At 41.0% G+C, this 12,326-nt stretch overlaps 1 protein-coding gene across 7 annotated transcripts in view; it reads left to right on the top strand.

The window, feature by feature from the left end:
• TJP2 (tight junction protein 2) overlaps positions 1–12,326 on the top strand; it is a 134,381-nt gene that overhangs the window by 110,428 nt on the left and 11,627 nt on the right. For all 7 annotated transcript variants that reach the window (XM_060102266.1, XM_060102268.1, XM_060102264.1 and 4 more), the window contains 7 exons: positions 229–379; positions 4,368–4,476; positions 5,786–5,996; positions 6,845–7,032; positions 7,644–7,739; positions 8,475–8,554; positions 8,969–9,179. In XM_060102266.1, coding sequence (XP_059958249.1) covers positions 229–379; positions 4,368–4,476; positions 5,786–5,996; positions 6,845–7,032; positions 7,644–7,739; positions 8,475–8,554; positions 8,969–9,179 — 1,046 coding nt within the window. The remainder of the gene's footprint in view (positions 1–228; positions 380–4,367; positions 4,477–5,785; positions 5,997–6,844; positions 7,033–7,643; positions 7,740–8,474; positions 8,555–8,968; positions 9,180–12,326) is intronic.

Here is a 12,326-nt window from a genome sequence, read left to right on the forward strand (position 1 = left end):
CATGCGGGATCTTCCCAGACCGGGGCACGAACCCGTGTCCCCTGCATCGGCAGGCGGACCCCTAACCACTGAGCTACCAGGGAAGCCCCGAGAGAGAGATTTTAAAAGGGTAAATCACTCTATAGATAGAATAAATTAAGTTGCTCACTGCTAATGTTGGTTTCCCTTTACCCCGCCCCCCCCAAAAAAATCTCCCATCTTTCTTTCCTGAAACGGAACCCATTGCAGCCCCAATACCAAAATGGTGAGGTTCAAGAAGGGAGACAGCGTGGGCCTCCGGTTGGCTGGTGGCAATGATGTCGGGATATTTGTGGCCGGCATTCAAGAGGGTACCTCAGCGGAGCAAGAAGGTCTTCAAGAAGGGGACCAGATTCTGAAGGTAGGAAATCCCAGCCCTGTCTCTCAATGTTACTGGGAAAGAGTGGGGGTTTCTGGAGGGTCTTACATAGGGACAGGAAAGTGGTCCAGCTTGTGAAAATAGACCAACTGCAGGTTTGTTGCTGCCAAGCATCAGGTCTCTGTTTCCTTCGAATGGATCCTGTCTCCTCAGTCCTGGAACCCAAAACTCATCCCTATGTCTGTGGGACTTTATAGTGTTCAGGACCCTCACAAAGATTTTTATTAGTTTGATTAACAAAAAAATTGAGACTTCAACTAAAGGCCTAGGTGGAAGAACTTTCAAAAGATCTTGCTAATGGTTGGTTTTTAGTTGATTCCCCTGCTTGGTTGTCACTCTTCAGGCCGTGTGCTGTAACTGAACAAAGGTGGGTATTGGCATCAGATCATCTGATTTGAATCCTGTCCCAGCTTCATATTAGTCTGTGGCCTTGGCTTTGGCTCTGAGACTCGGGTTTCTGTATCTGTTCAATGGGGATAAGCATACCTGCCTCGCAGGCACCCTGGGAACATTAGAACAGATGATCCTTGCAAGGTGCCCAGCAGAGTTCTTGGCACAGAGTAGGAAAGTCAGTGTCTGTTCTTTTTTTTTTTTCTTTTTGCGGTATGCGGGCCTCTCACTGTTGTGGCCTCTCCCGTTGCGGAGCACAGGCTCCGGACGCGCAGGCTCAGCGGCCATGGCTCACGGGCCCAGCCGCTCCGCGGCATATGGGATCCTCTCAGACCGGGGCACGAACCCGTATCCCCTGCATCGGCAGGCGGACTCTCAACCACTGCGCCACCAGGGAGGCCCCAGTGTCTGTTCTTTATCCTGTTGGAAACTAACGAGTTGCTGCCACTCAGTGTGTTACTTACCTCTAAAATTGTCCAGGAAGGAGAATCCCTGGTTAATCAAATATTGGTACTTTTCAATTTACTATATATATGTTTGTATAATCTATTGGTTTAAAAAAAATGATAACCAACTCATCTTTGACATTTTATCATGTATTTTCCACTGACTTCAGAATTAACTTCAAGAACGCTGAGTACCTTGTGACTATAAAAACACAGAATGCTGGGGAATTGTCTACGCCAGAATTTCTGCTTCTGTAAACTTGCATTTCTTATGCGTACTAGGTGGTCTGGTAAGAGCCTCTAGCCTCAAAGGAGAGGGGAGAAAAGCAGAATTCCCAAAGGAAGCAGGCAGAGCACAAAAAGAGGTGGTCCTTTTCCTTCTTGGCCCTTGGCCTCATGGTGGTAGTTCAGATTTCATTTCTGGAGCCGATGAAGAGCAAACCTTGACCTTGAGCTTTGCTGAAGCTTTCCAGTGACATTCTAGACCCTCTTTGGCTCTGGACAGGATCCTAGAAGACTAAGTGTACCTGAGAGAATCTCAGGGTACCACATGGTCCTAGGAAATACCACTTACCAAGTGCTACCGATAAGAACCCCATTTGAGTGCCAGCTTATACCAATTTACTCGTGGGCTGATGCCAAAGAAGAAAAAGCGTGTTTCCTAACTGATGTGGGACCGTAGGAAGTCAAGTAAGAATTTGAAAACTTTTGCTCACGAAGGTTCACGGATGACATATTTTTGTACCCTGTGGGGAAAAGGATTTTCAGAATTTTCATGAAAAAAAAAAGTAAATTCACTTAGGGACTTGACCTTTCTAAGTCGTTAAAATGAGAGTCACTTCCACATGTAAAAATCGTGAAATACAATGTTTTCTACTTGAGAAAGTGTCTTGTTTCCTGTTATCACCTTGGCGACAAGGAAGAAACTGTGGGAACCAGCTTCTTTTGCAGTAGTCTCATCTGGAGGTCAGGCAGTAGATGGTCCTCATTCTTGGGTGTGTGGAAATTTTCTGTTGACTACAAAAGGAGCCCTCAATTCTTCAAAGGGGTGAAAAAGATTGAGCTCACCTACTGGGGCAGAGAAGTTGCGACACAGCCTTAGCGTAGCTGACACAGAATCCTCTTCAGGCTCACAGCAGACACAGCTAGACCGTGTAGACTACTAAATAGATAATGAAAGAGGATATTTATTGGGGAGGGCTGTACAACCTAACCAAAGTGCTGTCCTGGCCTTTCTTCCTTTAATTTGTTTCAGCACTCCTTTTCATGGTCAAATTGAATATATCAGGGTACAATGTACATACAGTAAGCACTTTACTCTGCTGTGGGTTTTTTAAGTGCAGCTCTTCCTTTTGTAAAGGTGACAGCTTGACACATGGAACAAAAAAGTGAGTGTGCTGTGGCGAAATATGTGCCTTGTAAATAACAGAAGTACACATGCTTTAGTGCTTGGCTTTACCTATCTCTTTGCTTATTTTTTTACCTGGTATGATTGTCATTTCTCTTTCAGAAACTATTAGAGGAAGGGAAAGAGAAAAAAAAGCTCCTAAGTTTGGTTATTAACCATGTGGATTTTAGCTACCACGTGTTGCTTTAATTTTGACCATTATAGTTTTTGGCTTGACAGAAGGTCAGTCTCTGACAGAGAAGGACAGAGGGACCTCCAAGGTCTTCCCCCATGCCCTGTGGCCCTATCTTATTTAAATAAACAAATACAAGCATGTACAGTGCGTACAAAAACATACACGTGGGGCTTCCCTGGTGGCGCAGTGGTTGAGAGTCCGCCTACAGGGGACGCGGGTTCGTGCCCCGGTCCGGGAGGATCCCACATGCCGCGGAGTGGCTGGGCCCGTGAGCCATGGCCGCTGAGCCTGCGCATCTGGAGCCTGTGCTCCGCAACGGGAGAGGCCACAACGGTGAGAGGCCCGCGTACCGCAAAAAAAAAAAAAAAAAAAAAAAATACACGTGACCACATATAGACACAGATGTAGATCTGCAGATGGTGCACAAGAAAGGATTAATTACCAAAGCGTGAATATCCCTAATTCAGGGACAGAGAGATGGGAATGAGCTGTCTTAAATGCTATAAATATTGTTTCAATGGAAAAGTTAACATGATTGGTTTAGTAAATCACTCTATTTTAAAAGCACCAAGTAAATTTTAATCTCATGCCTATTTTCACTTAATGGTAAATTCCAACCTTAATTAAATTAGACTCAATTAACAATTTTTTTTCAGTAGTAAGGCATTACTCTTTTGATTAAAGGATTCTACAAGTCCTCAGTGACTGAAGAAAATATTTCAGGGGAATTCCGTATCTTCACTTCTGTAATACATTATCAAAATATTAGGTACTTTAAAATCATTTTTACATCTTACTTATGTGTAATTATTCTGTTTTAAAGTGGTTTTCAAGGTACAGGACAAAGATGTCAAAATGTGTTTTTCTTTGTACCACTTTTCAATTTTACCTGCTTTCTAACTTGTCTTCTGAGAGCTATTTACAGTGTACCCTACTCAGTGGGGAATAGATGTGAGCTTCTTGCCCATTATGTATCAGAAGCTTAAACTAAAAGCCTATAGATTAGGCTAATGGTCTGCCACATAAGACTAATGTTCTTCAATTTCAGGTGCTAGAAGCTGTAAGAGAAAGGTGGATTTGGTCAGAATTCTTATTTGCAGGCTTTTATTTGAATCAATTTGAAAAGTATTAATGCCTTAAGCTGGGCCAGCACGCTCATTTACCATAGACCCCACCACTCCTTATTGCATTACAGTTATTGGATTTGTAATTGTACATTACCTTCCTGGCCACCTCTACAGGAGATTCAAAGAAGAGAGGGAAGCAGACACAACTACAAGAAATTCTAACCTGATCCAGTGATGAGTCCTTGGTGGAATGGCATAGTCCTAAGGGGTGGGCAGTGTGGGGAGGCAGGAGGGTATGGTGGTGCCCATAGCCCAGACCGGGTGCTAAGAGTCCCTGAGTAGGGCACTAAGGACTTCTTTACGTCTGAGGTTTGCTCTGGGCAGGCCCTGATGAAAACAAACAGATCAAAAGCAGGTGGCACCTTTTTGAAAACAACTTCTTATTTCTTCTTGTTTTGTTTTTTCTGTTTGCCCCTCCTATCAGGTGAACACACAGGATTTCAGAGGGCTCGTTCGGGAGGATGCCGTTCTCTACCTGTTAGAAGTCCCCAAAGGCGAAATGGTGACCATTTTAGCCCAGAGCCGAGCTGATGGTGAGCAAGTTTGGTTATGAGTTTAGTGGGTGGTAGGAGAGGGAGGTAGCTTGGGAGCACAATAGGAAAATCTGGATATTAAAAAATCGAAGTGGATCCTGACACCTGATCTCTAGGTCATAGGTATGTGGAAAGAATTCGGGTACCATTTAACTTTCTATACACATGTTTTCTGTGCACCTACTGAAAGAATTTCACTAGTTGTGTGATTTTGGAGTAAAACTGCTTTCCTGGACAGAGATCCATCCTTAATTACTGCCTGAAGTTATTATTGAGTTTTTCCATGACAGATGGAAAGGGCCACACCTGCTGGTCAGCTCTCATATTAACCCGTATCAGTCTGACAAGTTGCTTCACCTTTCCAAGCTTTATTCTCATCTGTAAAATGGGGGTTAATAGAATCTTCTTGTCTGCTTCAACTAATACAGTTGATTGGCGACTGTATTAGGGTTCTCCAGAGAAATGGAACCAATAGGATGTGTGTGTGTGTGTGTGTGTGTGTGTGTGTGTGTATGTATGTATGTATATCTTTCTATACAGAGACAGAGACAGGCAGATAGAGAAAGGGAGAAAGAGAGCTATTTATTGATACTGTGAGGAATTGGCTTACATGATTATGGAGCCTGGCAAGTTCCAAGATCTTCAGGGTGAGTTGGTGAGCTGGAGACCCAAAGAGAGCCAATGGTTTAGTTCCAGTCCAAGTCCAAAGACCTGAGAACCAGGAGAACCAATGGTGTAGTTGCTGTCCAAAGGCGGACTGGCTCAAGATCCAGGAAGAGCCAGTGTATCTGTTTGAGTCTGAAGGCAGGAGAAAAGCTGATGTCCCACTTTGAAAGGAAGAAGAGTTCATTTTTCTCTTACTCGGGGGACGGTTTACCTTTTTGTTCTGTTCAAGCCTTCAATGGACTGGCTGAAGCCCACCCAGATCAGGGAGGGCAATTGGCTTTACTCAGTCTGCCCGAGTTAAATGTTAATCTCATCCAGAAACACCCTCATAGACACACCTAGCATAATATTTGACCAAATATCTGGGCACCCCATGGCCCAGTCAAGCCAATGCATAAAATTAACCATCACAGCAACTGGTGAACTTAGTTATTTTTCCTTCTTCCTGTTTGAACTATGGTTCCCATGGGACCTGTGTGCTGAGTTCGCTAAATGCAAAGAAAGTAAAGAGGACCTGTGTGCTGAGTTCGCTAAATGCAAAGAAAGTAAAGAGGGTGATCAGAGTTCAGAGAGCTGATAACTCTTCCAGAAAAGACCTCTGGCCAAGCTGAGTACCGCATGCAATGATGCTTTTGTCTTTCAGTGTATAGAGACATACTGGCTTGTGGCAGAGGGGATTCGTTTTTTATAAGAAGCCACTTTGAGTGTGAGAAAGAAACTCCACAGAGCCTGGCCTTCACCAGAGGGGAGGTCTTCCGTGTGGTAGATACGCTGTACGATGGGAAACTGGGCCACTGGCTGGCCGTGAGGATCGGAAATGAATTGGAGAAAGGCTTAATCCCCAACAAAAGCAGGTATCTGAGACTGCACACTCCCACGCAACCCCTTTAAGCCTTCTTCCCACAAGTAAACAACACCTCTCCCCCACAAAGGAAGCCCCATATGACTTCATCATTTGTCATCATGACCTCTCCCATCATCCATTTCTGGTGTATGAGGAGACCTTGGAGATATTGCAGGTTTGGTTCCAGACCGCTGCAATGAAACAGATATCGCAGTGAAGCAAGTCACACAAATTTTTTGGTTTACCAGTGCATACAGAAGTTATGTTTATATTTTACTGCAGTCTGTTAAGTGTGCAATAGCATTATGTCTCAAAAAAAATGTACATACCCTAATTAAAAATTCTTTATTGCCCAAAAAATGCTAACCATCATCTGAACCTTCAGTTAGCCATAGTGTTTTCGCTGGTGGAGGGTTTGAAATTTTGAGAGAATTCCCAAACTATGACACAGAGGCACAAAGCGAGCAAATGCTGTTGGGAAAATGGTACTGATGGACTTGCTCGATGCAGAGTTGCCACAAATCTTTAATTTGTAAAAAAAACGCAATATCTGCAAAGCACAATAAAGCGAAGTACAGTAAGACAGGGTGTGTGTGTATATCAGCCTAAACAGAACAAGCCATGTCATCATGTTTATTACTGAGCTATTTCTGCAGGATTTTATGTGCACCTAGCCTTTCTCTGCCTCCATCCAAAAGAGAAAGGCCCTGTGTTTCTCACCCCGTGAAACTTGCTCATTGTCAAGCTGCACCTCTAATCTAAGTCCATGAGTGACCTTGACTGGATTTGATTAGTGACCCACACATTTGCGCATTTCCTAGCTTTAGAGCTTTACTTCCCCCCGGTTTCTTCTCTCAGAGCAGAACAAATGGCCAGCGTTCAGTCTGCCCAGAGAGACAGCACTGGGGACAGGGCAGACTTCTGGAGGATGCGCGGCCAGAGATCGGGCGTGAAGAAGAACCTACGCAAGAGTCGGGAAGACCTGACGGTTGCTGTGTCGGTCAGCACTAAGTTCCCGGCTTACGAGAGGGTTTTGCTTCGAGAAGGTGTGGAAGCCAAGTGGGCCAGGAAATAATCCGACTGGGCTCAGAGCCTGTTTTTCTTTGTTTTTTAACTTTAATGATCACATTCCAACTTATCTGTATCACTTAGGCCAAGCCAGCTTACAGATTGGAATCATGTTTAAACATGAAATAAGACTTACAAACTCGTAGTTCTACAATCTCAGTTATTTTTTTTAATACTACCATTCAGAAGTTTTTATATATTCTGTAGAGCAAAGCTTATCTTGAGTAATAGTGGGAGGAGTGAACTATAATAAAAGAGGGAGCTCTTATTTTTCAGAAAAGAGCTAGTCTGAACTGGAGGTGGGAGAACACAATTTCTTTCATTTAGTTGTGTTATCAATATATAAAATACTTTTGCTTCTTAACAGCTAAGGACATGTAGGTGTCTTCATGGCTTTTTTTTTTAATTGAAGTATAGTTGCTGTACAATATTATATGTTACAGGTGTACAATATAGTGATTCATAATTTTTAAAGGTTATACTTCATTTGTAGTTATTATAAGATATTGGCTATATTCCCCATGTTGTACAATATATCCTTCTAGGTTATTTTACACCTAATTTCATGGCTTTTCTTATCTCATTTCAGCTGGTTTCAAGAGACCTGTGGTCTTATTTGGCCCCATAGCAGATATAGCCCTGGAGAAGTTGGCAAATGAGTTGCCTGACCTGTTCCAAACTGCTAGTAAGTCTGTCAATGATATTTTTTTCTCCACCAATTTTTATTTTGAAAGATATCTAACATACAGAAAAAATAATTAACACCCACATACCCTTCACCTGGGGTCACTGTCAACAGGTAACGTTTTGCCATCTACACTCTTTCTCCCATAGACACACACATGCACACACACAAATTTTTATAATTTCTGCTGCACTGTTTGAAAGTTTAAGTTGCAGGCATTATAACACTTCCTACCTCTGTGAATCTCCTAATTCTCCTCCTATACAAGCACAATACCATTATCACAGCCAAGAAATTTAACATTGATACAATAATTTTATTTAGTATATAGTCCTTCATTCAAATTTTCTTCATTTATCCCAATTATGTCTTTCATAGCTTATTGCTACTGTTTTTTTTTTTTTAATTCAGAATGCAACCAAGGAGCATGCAGTACATTTGATTTTTATGTCTTTCTGGTCTCCTCCTTTTTCTAAATTAGTTTGTAATGTGATATTTTGAACAGTCCAAGCCATTTGGCTCATAGGATGTTCCCTGTTGGCCTGGCCTGTTTCCCCTGGTTAGATTTTGGCTAAACGGGTAGTGTGGGTCTTTCCCATTGCCTCTCATTAGGAGACAGCGAATGTCAGCTGTCCCATCCTTGCTGACGCTAGGTTGGTGTACTTGGTTGTCACTGGTTTCTAAAATTTTATTCAGTCTCTCCCCCCCCCCTTTTTTTTTTTTTTGCTTTTGCAGAAACGGAACCAAGAGACGCGGGATCTGAGAAATCCACCGGGGTGGTGCGGTTAAATACCGTGAGGCAGATTATTGAACAGGTGAGGAAATTCACCCGAAGGCCATGCTGTCAGAAGGAAGTGGGTCATGGATTGCTGCAGTCTTTTCAAGAATAGAATCTATATTTTTAATAATTATTAACTGTTAATGATAAAAGCTGAATATAAACATAAGCTGTTTCAGTGTGTGGAAACCAGCTGACGTTCTGTGGCACTGATATGTTGGTTCTCTCTGAGTTCTAAGCATTATACCAAATAACCTGTTAATTCATTTTCTCAGAAGTTCTCATAGATTGGTAATATTAAAGTGGAGGGAAACATTTTCTGCTTTTTGATTTAAATTGGTACATTTTATCTGATGCAGCCTTTACTTATGAATACAAACTCTTTGATGCTATGTGGCTTTACATATTCATTCACATACCCATTTATGTAACTTTTTCCCATTTTTAACAGGAAAAGCATGCACTCCTGGATGTGACTCCTAAAGCCGTGGACCTGTTGAATTATACTCAGTGGTTCCCGATTGTGATTTTTTTCAACCCAGACTCTAGACAAGGTGTCAAAACCATGAGACAGAGGTTGAATCCATCATCGAACAAAAGTTCTCGGAAGTTATTCGACCAAGCCAACAAGCTCAAAAAAACTTGTGCACATCTTTTCACAGGTAAGTGAAATGCAGAATGTAGTCTCTTTGCTCAAAAGTGAGAAATAGAGAATTGTAGAATGGAAGGAATAGGAAAATAATCAGAATGGAGAATAGTAATCTGAAATTCTATTCATGACTCCTTGAAAAGTCGCTAATCCTATAAAGTGAGTGTACCAGACTCATGGCGTTTGTACATTTAGCTTTGTAATTTTGACTGTTTGAAAATGATCATAAAGATCCATAATACACAATACCTGGTCATTTTGATGAGGCTCAAATTTGGGGGTGAGACTACAAAGCTAGTGATTAAGCCTGGTGTAGCACCAAGTACCCACATCTGTTATGGATTGTGTCATTGTTCTCTGCTTACCATCCATGCATGTGCTGACTTACAAGGTGATCAGAACGTGGTTTCATTATTTTAAAATGTCCTTGAAATATAAACTTGAACACTCTGGATATTAGATGATATTAAGGATTTATTACTCCTATTTTTAAGGTGAAAATGATATTGTGATTATGGGTTTTTTTAAGAGTCCTTATTTTTTAGGCATATATGCTAAATAAAATATTTATGGATGACCTAATATCATGTCTGGGATTTGCTTAAATAATCTTAAGTGGGACTATAGGCCAGACTGGCCAAGAGTTGATAGTTGTTGTGTGATGTGTACATGGGAGTTTGTTAAACTGTTCTCTCCACTTTTGTGTATGTCTACAGTTTTCCATAATAGAATTTTTTAAATTATTTATTTATTTGGTTGCACTGGGTCTTAGTTGCGGCTCATGGGCTCCTTAGTTGCAGCTTCAAGCCTCCTTAGTTGCGGCACATGGGCTCTTTGGTTGCAGCAGGTGGGCTCCTTAGTTATGGCCCATGGGCTCCTTAGTTGTGGCATGCATGTGGGATCTAGTTCCCTGACGAGGGATCAAAACCAGGCCCCTGCATTGGGAGTGCGGAGTCTTATCCACTGTGCAACCAGGGAAGTCCCATAGAATATTTTTTAAAGTTCCTGAAATGAAGACCTACTGCCTACTGCTACTGTTATTCATGAAAGTAAAATGATTTAAGAATGTGACCTGTTTTAGTAACTGAATATATGCACTATCTATGAAAATGACTAGTTCTGTGAATCTGGTATAATTAAGGGTCTAACAGGGTGGCACGAAGTTTTTGGTCATGCAGTTTTGTGGGAGCAACATGAGGAGACTGTGTGGATGTAATTAATATCCTTAGGATAATGATAGCTCTTTTGAGTTCAGTGCCAGTCATCACCAACCTGTGTCATTTTTAGCTTATCTGACAGTGGGAAGGGAAGGGGAGGGGGTGAATGAATGATGAGTGTCCACATTAGACACTATTTTACTCTTACTGGCTTTTCTTGTTAAAGAGTGAGATGCACTACTTAGCACTATGGTGAAGTGCTCTAACTAAGAGGTAGGTAATCTAGCCAAATGCAAAGAAGGGAATGGTGTGTCATAAACTGAGTTTTTGTGAATGTAGCATCTTAAGAGCTTGTGCTTTTGGTATGTTCATATATAATCTTTCCTCTGTTGTTTTTACTACTACTACTACTACTATAATTATTATTATCATCATTACTATTTTTATTATAGCAATGGCTAACAGTGGTACAGACTTTTATGTGTACTGTCTTATTAGGCCATAGAAAAGGCCAGGTGATTTCCACAAGGTCACACATTAGTGTATGGCTAAGCCCAGACTAACACTGTAGTGTCTCTGACTGTGGGTCCAATATTCTATATACTTTACAGCACAGACGTATTATCCTAATGCTGAAAGGGGTCATATAGTGCTGTTCCTCCATTTAATAGATAATTTGCCCATTGAACTGAGGTCCATATGATTGCGACTAAGCTAACCAGGAAGTTGAAGGTTTCGGGATAACTAAAGTTGGAGGCTGTGACAATTTCATCTAGAGTGTCCAATTTCATCTAGAACTTTGAGGTGATCCACTGTCAGCATAGGTTGCCAGCCTTCAGTATGGAATTATTTGATCATCAGGATGGATGGAGCAGGGTGCCAGGTAACTTATCAAAAGGCCCCAGTTGTCTGTGAGATGGCCTTTCGCAGCAATCTTCCAGACTTCTAAGTTTAACTCTTGAGAGCTGTGTGAATGGCCCCACTGAGCGCTTTCTATGCCTCGTGTCTCACTCAGCCTGGCCAGGCTGTGATTTGATTGTGTGCACCATGGCCAAAATCCAAGGGTTTTTTTAAATTATTTTAAATGTATGTCATTTTAATGAATTAATAATTGGGAAAAATAGAGCTACTATGATGAACAGTAATGCAAAATCAAGGCTTATGTTGCAGGTGGTCTCACCAGGCTCAATATCCTTCTTTTTTCCTTGTTGCACAGTAACAAGAAAATCTTGTTTCCCGCAGGTGATTATTTAATTATGACGGTATGAAAATGGCTCTTCTTGAAGTTACTGTGTAGTAAACGTGATTGAGAAGAAGAACTGAAAATTTGTAAACTGTTAGTGTGTTGGTAAATTGTTAGTATTTCAGATAAAGGACAAATCAGGGCTTAGTATGATAATAATAGTGGTTACAGGAAAAGCTAACATTGCTAGTGCTCGTTGATTTACCTTTTTTGTACTGTTATACTTATTGTTATGTCTTGGTCATTTTTGAAAGGTATAATTTATTTTATAAATTATTTGGTCTTTTGTTTTTTTACATATGTCCATTATTATTTTTACAATATAATAAATGCCTTTTACCTAAAAAATAAAAACTAAAATAATTAAAATAGAATGGCTCTTCTTGCAAACTCAAGATACTTCTTAATTAAGTGGAGATGACCAGGGAAACTTCATTCTGAGATTTGCCCCAAAGCAAATTAACTTGTCAATGTAAATTAAAATATTAGGCTGCCCAACCCTCCCCCCTCATTTAAAAAATTTTATTTTAGAATACATTTGCATGCACATGTTGCAAAAATTATTTTTTAAAACCTGAAGTTTAAGTTACATGCTTTCTTGGAATTCCTGAAGCACTCAGTTCATGGTTTAAATACCACGGAAATGGAATTGTGGACTTAAAGACCCACACAGGGCCACTCTTTGTATGAAATTGTGGGATTTTTAAAGTACCAAAGGATAGCACTTTTATCAGTTTTCTCAGATTTCATTAATGTGAAA

The sequence above is a fragment of the Mesoplodon densirostris genome, chromosome 6 (assembly GCF_025265405.1).
Source record: "Mesoplodon densirostris isolate mMesDen1 chromosome 6, mMesDen1 primary haplotype, whole genome shotgun sequence".
In the NCBI taxonomy this organism is placed as follows: domain Eukaryota; kingdom Metazoa; phylum Chordata; class Mammalia; order Artiodactyla; family Ziphiidae; genus Mesoplodon; species Mesoplodon densirostris.